General features: G+C 53.3%; 1 protein-coding gene across 1 annotated transcript; it reads left to right on the forward strand.

The window, feature by feature from the left end:
• The first annotated feature begins 218 nt into the window (after nt 1-218).
• Ttll12 (tubulin tyrosine ligase like 12) lies at nt 219-19504 on the forward strand. The gene is made up of 14 exons (XM_050130267.1): nt 219-431; nt 5406-5575; nt 8102-8300; nt 9029-9188; nt 9277-9410; nt 11867-11943; nt 13800-13916; nt 14027-14221; nt 14543-14654; nt 15192-15343; nt 15715-15796; nt 16470-16538; nt 17072-17210; nt 18024-19504. The coding sequence occupies exons 1-14, from the start codon at nt 270-272 to the stop codon at nt 18173-18175; spliced, it is 1920 nt and encodes a 639-aa protein (XP_049986224.1). The 5' UTR covers nt 219-269; the 3' UTR covers nt 18176-19504.
• The last annotated feature ends 1676 nt before the right edge of the window (nt 19505-21180 follow it).

Raw genomic sequence — 21180 nt, forward strand, 5'->3', positions numbered from 1 at the left:
CAACAAAACCGTACCCAGCGCGAGGGCCGTCTGACCTCCTCCCCCACCCCAACCCCACCTGCCCCAAGAGAACAAGCTCTTCCGGTTCTGACCACGTGGGGCGCTCTAAGCAGCACTCCCAGCACCCTCCGCGGCAGTCCCGGGATGAATGAGAAGACACGCCCCTAGCGCGCGTGCGCACTCTCGGGATCTCCCAGCCCGGGAGGCCGGCGCGTGCGCACCGTACGCTTAACTCCGGCGGTGGGCGGCGCTGTTCGCATTCGAGCACTATGGAGGATTACCCGGGTCAGCGGCGCGGCAGCCCGGGCCGCGCCGAGAGGCTGAATGAGCGGCTGCTGGACGAGTTCGTGTCGCTGCACGGTCCCGCGCTGCGCGCCTCGGGCGTCCCGGAGAGGCTATGGGGCAGCCTCCTGCACAAGCTGGAGCACGAGGTACGGGGCAGCGCGGGCTGGGGCGGGTTATGCAGACGATTGGGGAGCGCAGCACAGCGGCTCCAAAGGGCTCACTTACAGGCTCAGGAGTAGTGTGTGTCTGGGAGTCATAGGGCGACCGGCCGAGAGCTGCACCTGTGCTGCCATCCTGCAGGGTCTGGACCCTGCCAAGGATGAGCTGGGATCTGCAGACTGGCATGCACTTGGCTCTCGGCATCCCAACACCTCGGCTGCGGCGTATAGATTGAGTTGCTTCCCACGGCTCGAGTCGGTGGTCACACCCTTTGCAAACTAAGGAGGCCCGGCGAGATGGAGAAGACGCTTAAGAGAGGGTGAAAAGTGTTCCCTTTCAAAGGTGAGGGAGTAGCTCTATCTTTTCACCCGAGCTAGGTAGGGGTGTACGGCCTCTGCTGCCTGAAAACTGGGCCGTGGGTTTGGGTGTTAAAACAGTAGAGGCTGGACTGGGCGGAGAGTCTTTTTCCGAATCTAGAGTTTGGTGTCACTTCAGGACACCGCCTCCCACCCGAAACCCACTAAAGCTGCAGGTGATCAGGAGAAGCCAAGTACTAGGAGTCCCGAGTCTTGCTATGGGGCCGACTCACCCTCTTTGATCCAGTTCCACGCTATATATGGGCCAGATAGTTACTGCTCAAAGCCTGTACATAGGGCTGTGGTGCAGCTCACTGTGTGGAGTGCTTATCTAGCCTGATGGGAGGTTGTTCCATCCCTAGTCCTATGGGAAACGGAGGTGCAGAGCGTTCAGCGGGCTTGAGATAGAATGTGACCTGAGGCTACCCCAGTCTACCCAGACAGCAGAGCAAAGCGACCCACTGACCTGTGTGGTTGGTCGGGGTATTAGATGCGTTTTCCACTTTCAGTGTGGTTTTCGGGCATTACCATGGTCGTAGATTGAGGCTCATTGTTAGTGGACTTCATATAACTGGGTGGTTCCCTCTACTCAGGTGCTGGGCCCACCCTTTTGGCCACTTTCTGCAGACTTGCCTTAATCCCAGGCCAATGCTGAGCTAGAACCCGGGCCCCAGTGAGGTTAAAAGGCTACCCATGAGGCTGCCTGAAAGGACTGTTTCAGGAATGCCCTGGGGTCCAACTCAGCCAGCCTCCAAGGGCACCCTCACTTGGACAGGTGACACCCCACCTAAGCCATGTCTCACTTGGAAAGCAGGGATGAAGAAACACAAGCACCTGGCTCCCCGTGGGGGGGGGGGGGAATGGTAACAAATGAACTCCAGCAGATGTCCTGTGCCTTCTCACGTAGGCTGCTGTGGCCTAGCCAGGGACAGCCATCGTTTTCGGGGTTTTTTTTTTTTTTTTGGTCCCAGGCTTTCCAGACAAAGCTGAGTCACCACAGTGAGACCTGCCACCAGACCCAGACGGAATGCTCAGCAGGACTGTGTACCTGCCTGCAGAGAGCCACCCTCCCCCACCAGGCATTCAGCCCTGGTTCCTTACCTTGATCCGTTCCACAGAAAAGACCGGAGGTGTTTTTAAAAACACCCTCCCTCCCACTCGGAGGAACATCCACAGCTGTTACCTCCCTAGGGGTCACAGCTAAAAGGCAGGGTTGGTTCCTGCATACCCCCAGAGTCGGACAAGGGGCTGGAGATTGAAACATAAACAGAGACACGGGTAACACCAAGACTGCCCTCTTTATGTGTTTCAGGGCAGCTTATATAGGGTCTCCTAGACTAATGGCCACGCCCTGACTCTCAGCCCACCAGAAACCACTCCCCTGCCATCAGGAACTCCTGAGGATCTCGGGCTCAGAGCAGCTGCAAAGCAACTTATTTGCTCAGAGCAGCTGGAAGCATAGGAAAACAAGTTGTTTTCTCTGGCAGGCAGGGGGTCCACAGTTCCCAACACCCCAGCAGAGGAAAAGCCAAGCCAGGCTTCAGGTTAGAAAGTTTGGGGTGAAAGCCAGGGAGTTGGAGGACTTTTGATACCTGAGGTATGGGTTCCAGCCCCCCCCCCCCCAGTTTTAAATGAAGGCAAACCTCCCCCAACCCAGGGCTGCTTCAGGGATCAAAAGAGGACTTGGTTGAGACTCTGCCCTTGTTCTTCACCTAGAGCTTCCCTTATATTCTGGTTGGCCTGCCAGACTCCACTCTGGAGAAGGGCAACCTCCCACTCTCACACACATTTTGTATATTAACTTTGTGTGCGGGCACATACCTGGGAGTCAGAAGACAACTCTCAGAAGTTGGTTCCACCTTGAGATGTCGGTGACCAAACTCAGATCATCAAGCTTGGTCACAATCACCATTACCCAAGAGCCATCTCACCAGTGGTTCTCCCCACCCCCACCCCATGCCTTTCCCTTCCCAGCCTGTGGTTACTTCTCTCCTCTCCACATCTCCCATAGCTTCCCTGGTCCGGAGGAGTTAAAAGAATCCAGCCCTCTTGTCCCTGAAGAGAGCCCCCCTTGTTTCTGGCCTCACGGAGCGTGTCTGTGCCTGAGAAGGTTGTAGCTGCCCCAGAGTGGTAGAGGTTGGAGGGATGGACTTGCCTGCTGCATCCCATTTCATCAGGTTCTTGCAGCTAGCCTGGCCTGGCCTGTAAGAGTCTTTGCCACAGCCCAGGCCCCATTCCATGTCTTTCTTTGTTTTAGTAATTTAAACTGCCCAACAAACGCAGACCTTCCTGCCAGACAGATGGGGAAACCGAGTCACAGAGGGTTTGAGCTAACTTTTCCAGGATTATCAGGGACCAGTCTCAACAAAAATGCCACTCGCCGGGGTATGGGCCTTGGGATTTAGAAATATTAATGAAGAATACGAAGACACGAAAATAATAAGACAGAAAAATATAGAATAGTACTGGGAGGGAGTTCCAGTCAATACTGAAATCGCCCATGTTTGCCACGTCCACAGCAGTGACTGCCGTGTAGTGACAAAATGCCTCTGCGCTGGCTTTTACCTGCTGAAGGATTGGGGTTAGTGCTTCCTGGAGTGAAGCCCCAGGTGGTCCCCCTGGCAATCAGTGGTCGAGATAGGACCTGATGCCATAGGCAAATCTCGTATCTGGAGATGGCCCTGAGAGCGAGCCCTCCTGACACCTTGCCTGATCTTTCTCTGTATTTCTTAATTTTCTTGTTTATAGCTGACCGCTTACCAAGAGATCAAAGTACGTCCTTGGCCCGGCTCCACCGTTCATTAAAACAGTCCTTGAGGAAATAAAGTATGCCCCACGCCACATGAGCCTGGGAAACTTTATTAATTATGAAACAGAAGCGGCTAAAGTTGATATGTTATGAGGGAATCGTCATAGTGAATCAGATTTAGAGAGAAAAGGAGAGTTAGAGAAAATTCCCCTTTATGGAAAGATTAGCTAGATCTCAGAAGCCCTGGTGTCTTTATAGTAAGAAGGAAAGAAAGGAAATTATTGAAAACATGAGACCAGCTTTAATATATTGGTATAGGAACTATCCTGAGAAAATGAGAAAACTATTAGGGAATATGGAGCAAAGAATAAAAAACTATATAGATGGAAAGCTAAACACAGGACCCTGGGAATTGGTCTCCCACGGTAGAATGTAAATAATGGTGTGAGACAGAATTCTAAGAGACAAAACAAAACTAAAAGTCCTTGCCAACATCTTGAGCACGTAGAGGGGAGCACGTAGAAAGGAGCACGTAGAAGAAGCTCTATTTTGATTATGCTTAACCTTGATTTATGTCTGGAACCCTGAGTGGGGTGATGCAGTGAACCTGCCAAGTTCTTTGATCTGTTTTGTACAAAAACTGAAGCTTTGCAGAAGTAAAATTGCAGCAGATTTTCACTACACAGTGTGTCTGTCTGTCATTTCCCTTGCATCGTATCCTGGCTATCCTATCCTTCACCCTGTTCTCCCGTGGATAGCGGTCTCCAAGAGGGACGGTCCGTGGCACATGTTTAATTTCCAACTGCTTAAAATACCCTGACCCCAAAAATCTGCCTAAAGATGATACAAGGAAATGTGCAGACAAATTGAAGGTCCCCAGCTACTATAGTCAAACATTCTGTTGGTAGAACAAAAGAAGTTCATGCTCACATACTAAAACAAAGCATTCTGTAGGCACAGCACTCCCTGGGTGGAATCTAATGTTATCTCCTTAAGGGAACTGGAACCTTAGTTGGCTCCTGAGACTTTTGTTTGAGACAGAAATGTATCTACTTACCCTCTTCCTGAAATACAAGGCCTGGCTATTAGCCTCACCTTTTGACAGTAACCTTGAGCGAGCACAACTCTGAGAACCTAAATCTAGGTGGGCACAGTAACCTTGAAGGAATAGAGGTAAGTTTCAACTCTGACCTTTGGTTCACATTTTTGGGCCTCCATATGGGACTGCATGTATAAGATATGGCAAAGCTCTGAGATTCAAACCTCACAAGTGGGCCTCAGAGTCCTAAGGTTCCCACCCCCACTCCCTTGCTGGCTTATGACACACCTGAGGTGCCTTTGTGGTGGGAACTGGGAGGGAGTGTGGGAGAAGAGGCCGGCTTGTTGCCTCTCCAGCTGTCCTTGACTCCCAACTGTTCCTGGTTTGGGAGATCCAATCCCCACATCCTCCAGTTCCCACTCTGCTCTGAGAGTTGTCCCAGCATCCTCCGGCCACACTTTCTGTGTGCCAGTATGGGGAGGTGCCTGTGGGGTACCTCAGCTGTCCGGTATCAGAATAGTTCTTGTGAAAGTGAAGTCAGGGTACTCCCGCCAGCCACCATCCTGATCCCCCATCTCATACCCTCTGCCATTGGGGCCTCATTTCCCTTGTAAAACAAGGGGTACAGACTAAGAAAATTCTGCTATGGATACTTTGTGACTTTTCTAAAGTGTGCTGTGCTGGTGACATCCCTAGGAGGACTTGGTTCTGTTAGATGTTGCTAAGAGGCTGTATGGTAAATAGAGCTTGCTCCTTGGAGGTAAAGGGGTCAGGGGTCCCTTGCCCACACTCCTGATTGGTTGTGCTCTGGCCATAGGTTTTCGATGCTGGGGACATGTTTGGGATAATGCAAGTGGAGGAGGTGGAGGAGGCTGAGGACGAGGCCACCAGGGAGGCTCAGAGGAAGCAGCCCAATCCTGGGAGTGAGCTGTGCTACAAGGTCATCGTGACCAGTGAGAACGGCGTCCAGGCTGATGACCCCAACAGGTAGGACCCGAGTCTAGGCATCGGCCTTTTAAGTTTCTGACTTCGTTTTAGAGAGATTTCACCCAGACTCGTTTTCCCTGTGAAGTGAGCAGCCTGTGGTGTTCCCACGGGCTCTTGGGGGTAGTGTCTGCGCCTGTGCTGTTGACAGTCTGCCAGGAATCCTGCTTGATGCTCCTGGAAAGCACATCCCTGTAAGCTCACTGCAGGGTACTCCAGCTCTTGGTTCTGCTGAGAGCAAGCAAGCCCAGGGGAAGGACTTGCATGAAGTTGTCCAGTCAGTTAAAGATGAACCCAGCTACGCCTAACTGAGCCTGGCATTTAAGGGCCCTTGTCCCCTCTCCTTGAAGCCTGCTGACACAATCCTGGGAGCAGGAAGACTAGACCAAGCCTGGTGTTGCCCAGGGCCAAATCTAGAATCAGGACTTCCCATCTTTCAGGGAACTGGGGTGGACCTATGGGCCCCTCTACCAGAAGCTTTGTCTAAAGCTTGAGGAAGGAACTTCCTGAGTTTCCTTGGCACCTTGAGTTTCCTTAGCATCTGGTGTCTTGTATCAAGCTTTGTCTTCTTCACCAGCCTTCAAGTGAGCTAAAGAGACTGCTCCACTGATGGCAGAATACACTCCCCAGAAGCTCAAGCCTCATCTGCCCAGTGCCGCCCACACCTCAGCATCCTGGGAAGTAGCTGGGGATGGGCCACCCCACACACTAGCCATTTGGAACCTGTCTGTGGCTGTGATAAATTATACTCAGCAGGTCAACTGAGGGAGAAAGGGTTTGTTCTGCCTCACAGTGTAAGATACAGTCATGGGGTGGGGTGGAGGGCACAGGGCAGGAGCCCCCTAGCAAGAGCTTGAAGCAGTCTCTCATATCTGCAATGGAGAAACAGAACAACGAATGCATTGCATTGTTGGATGTATTGTTGGTGCTCAGCTGCCTTTCTGCAGTTTATGAAGTCCAGGATGGCCTGCTCAGGGAATGGTCCCTCCCACAGTTAAGACGTGTCTCCCCACATAAATTAGCAAAATCAAGACAGCCTCTCACAGGCACACCCAGAGGCCCATCCCCTGGGTGATTCTGTACTCTGTCAAGTTGACAGCTCTGGCCTTCACCGAGCACGAGAGTCTGTTTCAGGTTTCAACCCCCTCTGCTCTTAAGAACGTTGTCGCTCTGAGTATTACGTTTGCCAGGCCCTGTTTCTCTGTCCTCCGTACCCCACACCTACCCAGCTATGACTATTGTCACACTTTGTGGTCACTCCCAAATGCACACCTCTGAGCATGTGGCTCTGTGCCACACACTGCATTGTGCAGGAATAAACCAGCCTTTGAGGGTATGCAAACAGACTAGGGGACCAACAGCATACTGATAGATTCCTGAACTTGGTCTCGAACATGACCTAGAATATTGCTGTTCCTTTTGTTTTGTAGGGGCTGCCTTGTTCAGTGGGCACCTGTATATGTGGCGTCCCTTAGTCCAGCAAAGCTTGCTGGAGCCAGGATTAGAAAGACAGGCCTGGTCAGGGGGTGGTGGTGGAGGTGCACGCCTTTAATCCCAGAATTTGGGAGGCAGAGGCAGGCAGATTTCTGTGAGATTGAGTCCAGCCTGGTCTACAGAGTGAGTTTCAGGATGACCAGGACTACACAGAGAAACCCTGTCTTTAAAAGAAAAGAAAAAGAAAGACGGGCTTGGCCTCTCCCATGTGAAGTTCTTGGTGCCATGTGAAGGTCCTGGGGTACACACGCATACATGCAGCTTTGTCACCTGCCTGCTGCCACTCCCAGTGGGTAGAGCCTTTGCTTGTGTTGAATGCCTGTCGCTGCTAGATCTGCAGGGAACAGGGTGGCAGCATGAGCCTTTGCCCTGTGCTTGCAGCCTGGCTCTGACGTTTACCCGAGTGGCCGCAGAAAGTGTGACCACGTTTGTTTCATGTGAAACTCATGTTCAGCTGGGGTTGGAAACCGGGACCTCTCACTGTCCTCCTTTAGAATTTAGAGGCACTCTTACTTCTCAGAGCCACACTGAGTGGGTGGCAGAAAGGTGGCATTGGGCCGGGGCACCATAACTGAGGTGCCGTGGAAAGTAAGTCTCAGGAGGGCTGGGTACCAGAGTTTGGGTGTTACCTACTTTCTGTCCTGACTGCGTAGTACAGTGGTTCTCAACCTGGGGGTCGAGCGACCCTTTCGTAGGGGTCACCTAAGACCACTGGAAAACACAGAAATTTACGATTCTTTTTTTTGGTTTTTCGAGACAAGGTTTCTCTGTGGCTTTGGAGCCTGTCCTGGCACTAGCTCTGTAGACCAGGCTGGTCTCGAACTCACAGAGATCCGCCTGCCTCTGCCTCCCGAGTGCTGGGATTAAAGGCGTGCGCCACCATCGCCCGGCATACTTTACGATTCTTAACAGTAGCAAAATTACAGTTATGAAGTAGCAATGAAAATAACTTTAGTTGGGAGTCACCACACTATAGCATTAGGAAGCTTGAGAACCACACTGATTTAGGGCTTCGTGGGTGCCTTGTACCTGCAGCATCTTCCTCATCGACCACGCCTGGACGTGCCGTGTGGAGCATGCCCGGAAACAGCTGCAGCAGATACCTGGACTCTTGCACCGCATGGCTAACCTGATGGGCATCGAGTTCCATGGTGAGGTACCCAGCCCAGAAGTTGTGGCCTTGGTGCTGGAGGAGATGTGGAAGTTCAACCAGACCTATCAGCTGGCCCATGGGGTGAGTCATGTCCCTTTCTCCCAGGCCTGGTAGAAGCCCTGTTTGGTCCCTGTACCTTTACCAGATGTATGTTACCAATAATAAAGCAAAGCCAAACAGTCAGGTTACAGCCAGGCATGGGGGTATACCCTTTACTCCCAGTATGTGGAAAGAAGAGGTAAGTGGATCTCTTTAAGTTCAAGGCCAACCTGGTGTAGCTAATTGTAGGCCAGCCAGAGCTACATAGAAGACCTTATCTTGGTACCTGGGACCAACCGAGGCTGGGAACCAAGGTACCTATTCTGCCTTTGCACTTAAGGGACACAGGCCTCCCTCCCTCAGACCTTTAAAATTGAGTTCTGGTGACTCAGCTGCTCCTTCCAAAGAGTTGCCCTCCGTGGTTCTCACCACCCTTGATAGGAGAGCAAAACCCTTTGACACACCTGCAGGCCTTCATCCGCCTCCCTGCCACCCTTGCAGGCTCCTGGCTCTCCCCACTCTCAGCTTGGGGAAGGCCATGCTTGTTTCTTATGGTCCAGCTCCGTGATCCTCGCCCCCCGCCCCCAGCATAGCATATGGGACTCATCCCTGCCATTACTGGGCCTAGTGCCTTGTTTCCACAGGCCTGGGTCAGTCAGTGGGATTGGGGGAGCCACCAAGCTCCAAAGTAGGCCAAGGGGAAGAGTGTTTGACGTTGGGTGTGCAGGTGGGTGGACGTGTGGCCGAGGATTGTTGCCTTCTGCCCACAGACAGCTGAAGAGAAAGTCCCAGTGTGGTACATCATGGATGAGTTTGGCTCCAGGATCCAGCACGCAGATGTGCCGAGCTTTGCCACCGCTCCCTTCTTCTACATGCCCCAGCAGGTGGCCTACACACTGCTGTGGCCCCTCAGGGACCTAGACACGGGCGGTAAGTCAGGTGCCCACATACCCCAGAGGATGGGCCTTGGGCGAGCCTCCTGCCACCCCCACTGATGGGCATGCGTGTCTTGGCGCAGAGGAGGTGACCCGGGACTTTGCCTACGGAGAGGCAGACCCTCTGATCCGGAAATGCATGCTGCTGCCCTGGGCCCCTGCCGACATGCTGGACCTCAGCTCCTCTACGCCTGAGCCTCCCGCCGAGTACTATCAGGTGTAGTGTTTGGTGGTTTCTGGAATGTTCTTTATACATTCACCAAATGTTAATGTCGGCTGGATCCCAGGCTCCAGACCAGCGACTGTGGGATGAGGGAATCATTTGAGGAGCACCTGAGAGATAAGGGGCTTGATGCACAGTTTGTCATCTGTCCTGATCTCGATCCCGGGTAGCCTGGGTTTGGGATGGGGTGGCCTATGCAGCTAGACCTGGCTGTACACGCTACTCTGTCCCTCTTCTCATGATGCTCCTTCACAGGGTACAGAATGATACTAGCTGTTCCTTGATGTCCATGGGGATGGGTTGCAGGACCACACAGATGCTAAAGGCAGTGGGTGCTCAGGTTTGCTACATAGGACTGCCAACACTGCCTGCAGTGTCCGTCCTTCTCTGGATTGTTTGTAATTCTCGGTACAGTAGCAGTTTTCTGTGGACAGTCGTGTGGTTTGGGAATGACGACACAAGGATGTTTGCACACATTTTCTACAGAGGACTCCCCCCCCCCCCCCAGAAAACACTTCTGACCTACTGTTAGCTTAATCTGAAGTCATGGGGCCCATAGGTTCAGAGGGCCGACTGCACTGGTGTACATTTCACAACACAGCAGGCCGTCATGAAGTCCCGAGCAACCTGTAAGGGATCCTGTGGGTTCACTCAGAAATGCCTGGCTGCCGAGCACTGGTGGTGCATGCCTTTAATCCCAGCGCTCAGGAGGCAGAGCCAGGCAGATGTCTGTGAGTTCAAGGCCAGCCTAGCCTACAGAGCTCGTTTCAGGGCAGCTAGAACAGTTACACAGAAAAACCCTATCTTGAAAAAAAAAAAAAAAAGTGGTGCCTGTCTGTGAGAGTCCGTGCAGAGGCACAGTACGAATCAGGAACACAGTCCCTAGCAGCCGGAGAGATAGCCTAGTAGTTAGAAAACACTGGCCACTACTGCGGAGAACCTGTGTTCCATTCCCAGTGCCCGGATCAGGCAGTTTCAGGTTCCATGGAATCCAGCACCCTTCTCTGACCACTATGGACACTGCACACATATGATGCACGAATGCACGCACTAGTAAGTACTCAGCACATATAAAATAATATAAAAATCTTAAGTGGGGGTGAGGCTGAAACTCTTCCCATGTCCTCAGATCTTTACGCACAGGAGCTGTGCCTAGTGTTCACGATTCTGTTGACGGTAAACATGCTGGGGTGGGGAGAGTTAGGAGTCCAAAGCCAAGGAACCACAGGGACTCAGCAGGGCCAAAAACCTTGCCCTAGTATATTTGAGTCTACTCTGGCATGCAGAAATCTGATAGCACTGAGTCTCGGGAGATTGTGGAAGCACATTAACTCAGGTTGTAATGGAAGCTCTGCGAGTTGCTGATTGGCGGGGCAGATCGCAGTCATGGTCTGGTAACACCTTGCTGAACCCAGCAAGACAGAGCAGGAGGTGCTATACCGGTGCTGGGGGTTCAGAGTTGGACTCTCAGCCTCCTCAGTGTTAGTCTTTAGTCAGGGTTAGGGGAATGTGGAATTGGGTGCTGTGAGGTTTGAGGGTGACTAGGGAAGGTCCCACTGGCCTCCAGCGGTCTCTCAGCCATGAAGAATTGGCACCTTCCTTGGAAAGCTGCTGCAGGCAGGAAAAGAGGACGGGGGGGGGGGGGGGGGGGGGGGGCAGACACTGCTCACCTGAAACCTTACTTGCATAGGACCACGGGTCCAGGCTGCGATCTGACTCTGAGGTGACCTGTGTTGGTAACAAATGACTCAATAGCTTAGGACAGCAAATACTTACTGCCTCCCACAGTTTCTAGGGCAGGAACTAGAGACAGTGTTCAACAAGTGCTTTGGTTCATACAGACTGTCCCCCCAAAGCTGAAGAGTCTGAGCCTTCCTGAAGCTGAGACGTTAGTATGTGGCAGTCAGACTTGGTGAGTCAGGCTGGCTGTCCCAGGCATCACTCTCCACATAGGTGCCTCTACATGGGCTTCTCGAGTGATCCAGGAGCAAGAAGGAGGGAGTTGAGGGGCCTGTGTTCTGGGCTCAAGAGCAGTACTGTCCCTTCGTCCCTGCTGCCCCTCACAAGTAGCTCCTTGAGTCCCGGGACAGACTGGGCTCTGCTTTACAAGGGAGTGTCAGAGTCTGTGGACCTGTTTTAAACTGTTAGCCACATTGGTCCAGGAACAGCCCTCAGGGCTCCTCTCAGACCGAACGGCCCCTCCCTATACAGGTGTGGCACCTCTCAACACCTGAGTCTGGAACACGGCATGGAGAAAGAACAGTGTGTGTGTTCTTTGCCTCTCCTGGACTCCTGGGGACCTGGGAGGCCCAAGACTAGAGCCTTGAGTCAGGTAGCCCTGGGCTGCCACTGAGAGAGTTATAGATGTAAAGGGTGTGGCCTGACGTGTTGGGAAAGCCCGTGGTCATTGGCTGTCTTCATTGAGGTCTGTTTCTTGCCTCTGATCCTAGGCCGTCTTGGAGGAAAACAAGGAGAAACTGCCACTCACCATTAGCCCAGTAGCACGTCCCCAAGGCCACGTCTTCAGGTACATATGTAGCCCTCATTCTCTGTTCTCACTGAGACTTAACTTCAGTCATTGCCATTCCCGGGTTCCAGAACAAGTCAGTGGCCCAGGTAGGCCTTGGAATCCAGGCATATTGGCAATAGTGCCAGTCATGGAGTTCTTAGAACCACTGAGGAAAGTAGAGGGTGGGCGGGGCTGCCTGGAGAAGGCAGCTATTGGACTTACCCTGGGAAATGAGGAAAAGCTAAACACAGTGGCACATTCCTATAATCTCAACATGAGAGATGAAGGCAGGAGGATTACCACAAGTTCTTGGCTATCCTGGGCTACAGAGTTAAACCCTGTCTCAAAAAACGATAAAGGTTGCCAGACAGTGGTGGCACACACCTTTAATCCCAGGACTCGGGAGGCAGAGACAGACAGATCTCTGAGTTGGAGGCTAGCCTGATCTGCAGAGTAAATTCCAGGACAGCTAGGGATACATAGAGAAACCCTATCTCAAAAGTTTAAAAAAAAAAAAAAAAAAAGTGGGGGGAGCCCCTGTACTTTAGGAGATCCTGTCCAAGGAGTTGCGGGTACAGGCAGTGGCAGGGAAAAGACAGCCTGGGTACAGAGCCACACCCACTATGCTGAGCAGGGCCTCTGCCAGACTTCCTAGGAGCCCTCTCTACAGCCCCCAGGTGCTAGATCCGTGGCTGCTGAAACTTGGTTCATCTACAATAGGGCTGTGTGCACCATTCTGTCTGGTTTTAGGGATGGCCTCTCTCTACTGGGTCCTCCTGCTCTGTCCTGAAGCCAGAGAGAGCCCTGGCCTTTGCTAAGGGGGTAAGGGAGTGTCCTGAGACACAGATCTGGCTGTGACCCCTCTGGAATGGGCTAGATGGGGACCCAGGCAGAGTCTTGCTTGCAGCCGTGTTTCACGCTCACTCTCCTGACTCAGGGGGGTTACCTGCCTGGTGCCAGCCATTCCAGCAGGCCAGTGCCTCACTGTGAGTCCTCCCGCTGCAGCATCTTACCTCACCCTTACGCCCTGTGTCCCCTTTGCCTTCACGCTCTGGAAATACAGTCACCTCCAGGCCCCGTCCTCACTTCTGTCCTGGGTTTGAAGTGTGACATGAGACCTGTCCCAGGACGCTTGTCTTGACAGCACACCCACTGGAAGCCTGCAGATTCAGGAGCGCCCTCTGGGGACACCAACACTCTCACAGATCAAGGGGGACTGCGAGGGTGCCGGTGTCTACCTAATGGCAGTGACTGGGGTGTTTTCAGGCTTTTAGTCTTCTTTTTAAAAAATAAATAAATAAATAAAAGATTTATTTATTATGTATACAGTGGTTTATTCACTGTGCACGTCCATTCCCGTATCGTATCCAACCTTGATTTACATGTTGCCAATTATTCATGGGTGCATACAGTGGTAAATGAAAGCGTCTCCCTAAAAGTTGAGGGTAGTTCTGGCTCATTGGCCATGCTCCCTAAGCCTCTTCAGGCCAGATTGACCCTCCTCCCAGGATGTATTTCTGAATAGAAACTGTTCTAGTTTAGTGACATAACAGGGAGGAGAAATTTGCTCCATTGTCTGCTGTTCAGCGTGGGAGAGTATAGCCCAAGCCAGAGTCCAGGACGCTAAGCTCCGCCTGTGCTGGCCTGCCTCATATCCATCCTGCTTTCCTAAGAACCCAGCATCTACAGAACACCTAAACCATCCTGTTGTCTTGACGGCAGATGGGAGGCAAGCTCTGTGCTCTCATCCTCTGTGGGGAACCTGCGCTTGTGTCTTTCTACACCAGGAATTCCCAGGGACTTGCTGACACAGTCAGGGTGAGCAGGAGCTCCTGCCTGCCGTCGGGCCTCTGCTCACTCGAGTCTCTCTGCAGGGTCCACTCGGATATGCAGCAGGTGCTCTGCCACCTCACACACCCACGTTTCACTTTTACTGAAAGCGAGGCCGACGCCGACATCCTCTACCACTTCTCACACTTCAAGGACTACAGGTGGGTACCTGGCAGCCCACGGGGCCTCATACCCAGGGTCTGACTACCTGCCACTCTCTCGGGGACGCTGAGCTGACCTCTGCGTTGGCCATACCTGCCTCCACCCACAGGACGTTCAGCCAGGAGAGGCCACAGGTGCTACTCAACCAGTTCCCCTGCGAGAACCTGCTGACCGTAAAGGACTGCCTGGCCTCCATCGCTCGCCGGGCCGGGGGTCCTGAGGGTCCCCCCTGGCTGCCCCGAACCTTCAACCTGCGCACTGAGCTGCCCCAGTTTGTCAGCTATTTTCAGCACCGGGAGAGGCGGTAAGTCCCCTAGACTCAAGGCAGGGCGGACACTCCTGGGCACTTCTGTTAGGGTGCTGCAGCTCTGCCCATCCTTACCCCGCGCCCAGCCTGCTCCTTAGCTGGGCACCTACCAGCGCTCTCGTTGCTTCTGTGTGGGTGGGGTTGGGGAATGTAGCTTCTGTACTGTATTATTCCTCAGCTTCCAGAAACTCCTCCTGGTTACCCCAGTGCTCTGTGACACAGAGTTTCCTTAAAGACATTAGCTCGCCAGTCAGCCTCTAGGTCCATGAGACACACTGTCTAAAAGGTGGGTATGGCTCAGCTAAAGCCTTCCCCTAGGGGTGAAGACAACCATTGGATCTGCAAGCCCTGGAACCTGGCCCGCAGCCTGGACACTCACGTCACCAACAACCTCCACAGCATCATCCGGCACCGAGAGAGCACCCCCAAGGTGGGCTTACAGCTTCCCCACCCGGCTGCTCCAGGCATAGGCAGAGACACCAAAGAGAGCAGGCGTGGGGACCTCCGGCTAGGTCTGAGGTTGGGAGAGTCGGCTGTGGCTCAGGGCCACTCAGCCTGTGGGGACTGGAGCCCCCATGTCTTTGGTAGTGCTCCTGTAAGGTGGGCCATGCAGTGGCTGTGTGCAGGAGCTGCCTCAGACACAAGGTACCCATGGCACAGGCTGGGAGAAAGTGGGCTTTGAGGACGGTGAGTCGTGGTAGCGACTTGAGACAGCAAATGGGAGTGGATGGGATTATTGGTGAAAATTCCTCTATTTAAAACCAGGAAACTAGGGCTATAAGGGGATGGCTCAGTGGGTAAAGGAAGTGCTTGCTTTGCAAGCATGAGAACCAGAGTTCAGTCCCTAGAATTCATGGGGAGGGGGTGTCAAAAAGCCAGGCATGATCAGTCTAGCCTGCTTGTTACCCTGTCCTGTCCTGCCCAGGAGAGGTGAGCTACTGGTGAGCAAGTCCGCATCTGTCCCCAGGTTGTGTCCAAGTACATTGAAAGCCCCGTCCTGTTCCTTCGAGAAGATGTGGGGAATGTCAAGTTTGACATCCGCTACGTTGTGCTGCTGCGCTCCGTGAGGCCGCTGAGCTTGTTCGTGTATGACGTGTTCTGGCTACGTTTCTCCAATAGGTAAATGGGACAGGGCCAAGGGCAGGGGGCGGAAGGGGATGACAAAGAAACCCCTTCGCTGTGGTGCCTGAAAGATTGCCCTGAACTCCATCCACCCCAGCACGCGGCCCACATCTTTCAAGTGTTTAGTGACATCATTACTATAACGAATGTGACACTCCCGTGAGCTGGGCATTAACACAGGATCATGACGATGAACTGAGCCTTACAGAGAATCTCCAGCACATTTACTGGTCCTGACTCCAACATGGACTGAGGGGCTGTCCCAACCCATAGACAAGGGGAGCATTGTACCCCAGCCCCAGCCAGCAGTGTGTGGCTGCTCCCCATGGAGCTTGGGAGCCCATCCTTAACCTGTCCACTTGTTTCAGGCCCTTCGCACTCAATGACCTAGATGACTATGAGAAGCATTTCACCGTCATGAACTATGACCCGGATGTGGTGCTGAAACAGGTAGGGTCTGCTGTGGCCCAAGAGCAAGTAGGTTCTCCCGTCACAGTCAGGTCCTGTGTCCTCTCAGGAAGTCTTTTTCTGCTGCTAAAGAGTACCCAGTGTTGAAGGTGTAGGAGCGGAGTTAAGGTCTCCGTAGGGCTCACTGCCGCACAGTGGGCACAATGGGGTCACAATGCCATCTGCATGCCAGGGCTAAAGGCATTGGGGCAGACAGCAGGCCAGTTATTTATTTTTTGGTTTTCTTTGGAGGGGTAGTCTCATGTAACCCAGGCTAGCCTTGAACTCTCAGTTCCTGGGCCTCAACTTTGCATGTGAATTCTGGGTGCAGAGGCTGGTGGACTTCATAGTAACCTGATTCCCATGGCAAACAGCTCTCGGAGGTGCCTCTCTGCCTGCCCCAGCAGAGTGGCTGTGCTGACTCAGACCCTAAGGGGCCCTGTTGCTTCTCGTCCTCTTACCTTGATTGAGTTGAAAGCCAGGACCATCAAGGCAGCAGCCCTGCCTGCAAAGTCAGTGAGCTGAGCAGGGAGTCCTAGCCTTCCTTTTCATGGGAGGAGAAGCAGAGGCTCAGGGTGGATCTTCTGCCTGCCTGGAGTCTAACCTTGGCCTCCTGGTGTCCTGCTTCAGTCTAGAGACAGCTGCCGCCACCGTAATTGTTTCTCATCTGTTTCAGGTGCACTATGATGAGTTCATCCCCCAGTTCGAAAAGCAGTACCCAGAGTTTCCCTGGAGTGGTGTCCAGGTGAGTCTTAGGCTCCGTCAAGCTGGGGCTATGAAAATCACTCTCTTCCCTGGCTGGACTAAGACCACCCCACCCACCCACCACACCCCTGCTGTACTCTGAGCCTGTGTGTAGTGCTTCTAGAGGCTCTTCGGATGTCCCTCATCAGGAGGGAGGGAATTTGGGGTATCCTGAGGTAGCCCGGGAGCAATAGTCTCCGTCAGCCCCAGAAATCCATGCCCTTGGGGCCACAGGGAGTGGGGGGGGGGGGGCTAGTCATAGGACAGGAAACCAACCAGTGTACTGGAGGTTGATTCCTGCACCAGGGCATGGCTTGGTGGTGAGTGCTTGCCTAGAATGCATAAGCTCTGGACTCCTTTACTGCAAAACAGAAATGGACTCGCGGAGTGTGGGGACAGGCAGACATGGCCATCTTGCCAGCAAAGAATGTAGATGGGGTAACCTGGATGACAGGGCTCAGGCAAGGATATTGGTCTTGTTAGTCCAGAGTCAGGGTTGAGTCCACCCTGTGATGGAGTGTTCCTTGTCTCCAGGCTGAGATCTTCAAGGCCTTCACAGAGCTGTTCCAAGTGGCATGTGCCAAGCCACCGCCCATGGGCCTCTGCGACTACCCCTCATCTCGAGCTGTGTACGCTGTTGACCTCATGCTCAAATGGGATAGCCATCCAGATGGTAAGGGGCCTTTCCACACCAAAGCCCTCCACCCAGTACCCCGGTGCCCAGCCCTGCTGGCAGTGCCCAGGACAGCCCTTGGCTATCTTTTGGTTTTATGTGTTTGAAAGTTCTGCACGGACAAGCCTATAGGTGCGTGTGTGCGTTTGTGTGTGTTCACTCTGCGTATGATTGATACCTCCAGGGGTCAGGACACAGGACCCCTGGAGTGTGGGTGGGTCTTTGTGTACTGTGTATACTGTGTGCATGCCTGGTATCCCCAGGGTTCAGAGGACACAGGACCCCTAGAACAGGAGTTAAGAATGTTTGTGAGCCACCATGTGAATTGTAGAAACTGAATCCAGGTCTTCTGCAAAAACAATAAATGCTCTTAACTGCTAAGCCATCTCTCCAGTCCCACAGCTTTGGTTTCACGGAGAAATTTCCCCAGTGGTCCAGCTTAGGTATCCTGGCCTGATCCACTGAGAAAGAGACACATTTGCATCAGAGTGCATGGGGAAGGTGACAGGCTGGGCGCCACAAGAGCTCATAGGACAGGATGCATGCTGCTTCTCTAACCACACTGGTCATCGAAGCATAAAGTGATGTACCCTCATTGCCCTAAGGGAAATGAGGTTGGGGTAGCTCCAGTCTTTATTTGGGGAACAGGTATTAAGTCAGGGAGTCCGTGTTCTAAGTCACATCCTGTGCCCACACATTGGGAATCGGGGCCAAAGTCTGTGCCCCGCATCACAGTCCCCATCCCCCAGATACCCCAGTGTACCCTGACCTTGTTGCCGTCGCAGTCTTCCTACCTCTTAGTTTTGCCACCAGGGAAGCGGGTGATGCAGCCCCAGATCCTGGAGGTGAACTTCAACCCCGACTGCGAGCGAGCCTGCAGATACCACCCCACATTCTTCAACGATGTCTTCAGCACCCTCTTTCTGGATGAGACCGACAACTGTCCCGTCACCCGCATCATCTAGGTGCCCAGAGCTCTCCTGCCTGTGTTCACAGCCAGTTCCAGCCCTGGCTCATGGAGCTGCTTCTGCAGTCCTGGCCTTCTCCTCTTCCTCCCTCCCCCACTCCCCAGTCAGAACCGGGTTCCTGCTTCATACGTGGGACATCAGTCCACACCATGTGGCAGAGCTGGACAGGAAGTGGTGTCCCCAGGGCTGGATGCTGCCCCTGGCACTCTCCACACCCCCGACACCCTCTGTCCTCTGGTGAGGCTCCTGCTCAGCCAAGGACTTTACACCTAGCATCGAGTTTTCGTACAGAGGGAGGGGTGTTGACAGAAACAAGGTTCCGCAGGGAAGTGTTTGGGAACCTCATATCCAGCAGGTCCAGGGAGTTCTCTGCCCTCCTTTTTAGGGTGTCAGCACCCTGTGTTGTACCCACAGGCCCCAGAACAGCCAGGGGAAAACATTTGCCAACCCAGCCTTAGGCCTAGGCCTCCTCCAGCAGAGCCTTCACCAGCAGACTTCCCGCCGCGCCTGCCCTTGGTATTTCCCCTCCTGGGAAGCTGGACTGTTAAAAGAGTTCCCGGCTGTCAGGTGTTGGCAGCCCATGCCTTTTAATCCCAGCACTCGGGAGAGGCAGGTGGATTTCTGTGAGTCGGAGCCCAGTCTAATCTATAGAGTGAGTTCCAGCACAGCTACAGAGAAACCCTGTCTCAAAAAACAAAAAAAAAAAAAAAAAAAAAAAAAGTCCCGTGCTGGCGTCTCACCGAGTTCCACTGTCCTCTGAGGTAAGGCTCCATGGCAGAGTGCAGGCAGGGAGGCAATGGGATTGCCAAAGCTGCTGAGATGGCTCTGGGGAGAACTTCACATGGAAGTCAGGCTGCCTCTTGCCAAAGTCTAGAGTCAAAATGTTGAGGTTTTTGTAAATGTGTATGTATGTGTGTGTGTTTCTCTTAACCTACAGAAAGAAAATGTAAAATCTAGTTCTTTATTTTGTTGCTGGAATTGGAAGTCAGCTGCCATTGTTTCTGTGACTGCCAGGTGCCTGGGTCCAGCCCACTAGTGAGTGGATCCAGTTAGAGTGGGTGGGGACCGCTTCCAGGGTGCTCTGCGGCTCCGGAGGGTGGACCACTGTGGTGGCTATTGTACTTTTGAAGGTAAACGTGACCTGAGCATAACTGGACATGGTTCATCCTGCCTGCCCATCTCTGGGCATGTGGACCACAAGCTAGCAAGCCCGACTGTCCATGTTGGGTTCAGCCACTGCCAGAGGCAGGACAAATGATGGTTTTGTCTCTGGAGAGTTGCTGGCCTCCCTGCCCTTTTATACTGCAATAAAATGTCTCCTTTTCACCTGCTCTTTTCTTTTTGGGGCCCTGGAGGCATAGGCCTGGGCTGGCATAACAGCTGTGTTCCCCCATGGTTGTGGGCACAGCCCAGCACGTCACCATGTGTGCTTCTGAGAAATGAAAGAAGAAAAAGCCAGTAGACCTCTGAGCTCCCTAACCCAGTTGACTTCGTAGTGATAGCCCCAGCAAGCTGGAGAAGAGCTGTAACCTGTGGTGTCTCCATATCCAGCCCAGGGGCTTTGGGGATCATAAGGCCTGAGGCATGGCCTACCCGGTGGTCTTGGGAAATGGCATTTTCTCTGTGTTGTCTACTTGTTAGGACGTGGGAATGAGAGACCCCAACTCATGGGGTGGTCAAGAGGGTATGGGGGCTGATGAAGGACGCAGGCCCTTACATGGTACCACATTAAAACATAAAGCACAGCTGTCCCAGGAGCAAGACTGAACCACCTTGATTCTGCGCAGCTACCCAACAAGGGGTCGCCTGTGCCCTTCAGGAACCCGAGGTGCCAGGACATTCGTTCAGCAGCCCTACAGGGATGATGTTGAATAGCGGTCCAGTTCAGCAAGGTGGCTCAGAAAAAAGCGCCCGCTGCCCAGCCTGAAGACTTCCCTAGGACCTACATGGTAGAGAGAAGCAACTCCCACAGGTTGTCCTCTGGCCCCCGTGTGTACACCATGGGAAATGTGAGTGGTACATGCATGTACACGCAAAAGTAATTTAAAATTTTTCTGAAGCAATCAGGTTCTCTCCCCACAAGCTCCTGTTGGAACAGCAGCCCTCAGGCTTGGCTATCAGAGTTGGCCACACCCCGAACACTTTCTGACTATGGGTCATTAGAGACCAGCACACGCCCACCTTGGGCATGTGGAGTTGGCTGGAGAGCCCAGGCAGCCACGGCAACACTGCTGAGGAATGAAGAGGCAGAACTCTGGAGGTCCTTGTACAGGTAGGCTCCTCCGGGGAGATGCCAGTTGCTGACCAGAAACCGAAGTTGGGCAACCCTCTTATCCAGAGTCATCATGGCCTCCCTGCTGACAGGTGGGCACCCAGCCCCTCTGTAGTCAGTCAGATGGCTGGGGACATAAATGGGAAGGTTTGAGGCCTGTGCTGCAGGAAGGAACACAAACCAGAGAGTGACTTAAGCCAGCACAGGCAGTGTGCCCTTCTCACCAAAGGCTGCAGGAAGAGAAGAGAGGGTACCTCCAGTGGTGGACGGGGAAGCACATACGAAGGTGACAAAGGACTCACTGTGGAACATGCTGTGGAGCACTGCTGGGGCTGTGTGACCTGTGACCTGCATGTGACAAGAGCACCGCCAAGAAGCCCTTCCATGTCTCAGGTCCGCTGTCCCCGAAGGTCTCCGACACAGGTGCCCCATGGAGACCATATGCACCCATGAGGCATATGGAAGGGAGGAGGGTGAGGCAATGCTTATGTGAAAGGCACTTTGTCCTGTCTGCCAACTGCTCCCTAAAGAGGCTATAGGTCATCCAGATGGAGCCCTGGGTAGGGGTAGGTGACGACTCCTGGTCTTAGTGGGTCTGGGCCAGCAAGGCGGCCCTGTCGACTGGTGCTGGTCCTCCACACCCTCTTCCTGTCAGTTGGGTATTGGCAAATTACCATAGGTAGAGAAGCTTGGGGATGCAGCCTAAATAGCCCAAGCAACAGAGCCACGT

Source organism: Alexandromys fortis, unplaced genomic scaffold (genome assembly GCF_014885135.2).
Source record: "Alexandromys fortis isolate MF-2015 unplaced genomic scaffold, M_Fortis_MF-2015_v1.1 scaffold_28, whole genome shotgun sequence".
Taxonomy (NCBI): Eukaryota; Metazoa; Chordata; class Mammalia; order Rodentia; family Cricetidae; genus Alexandromys; species Alexandromys fortis.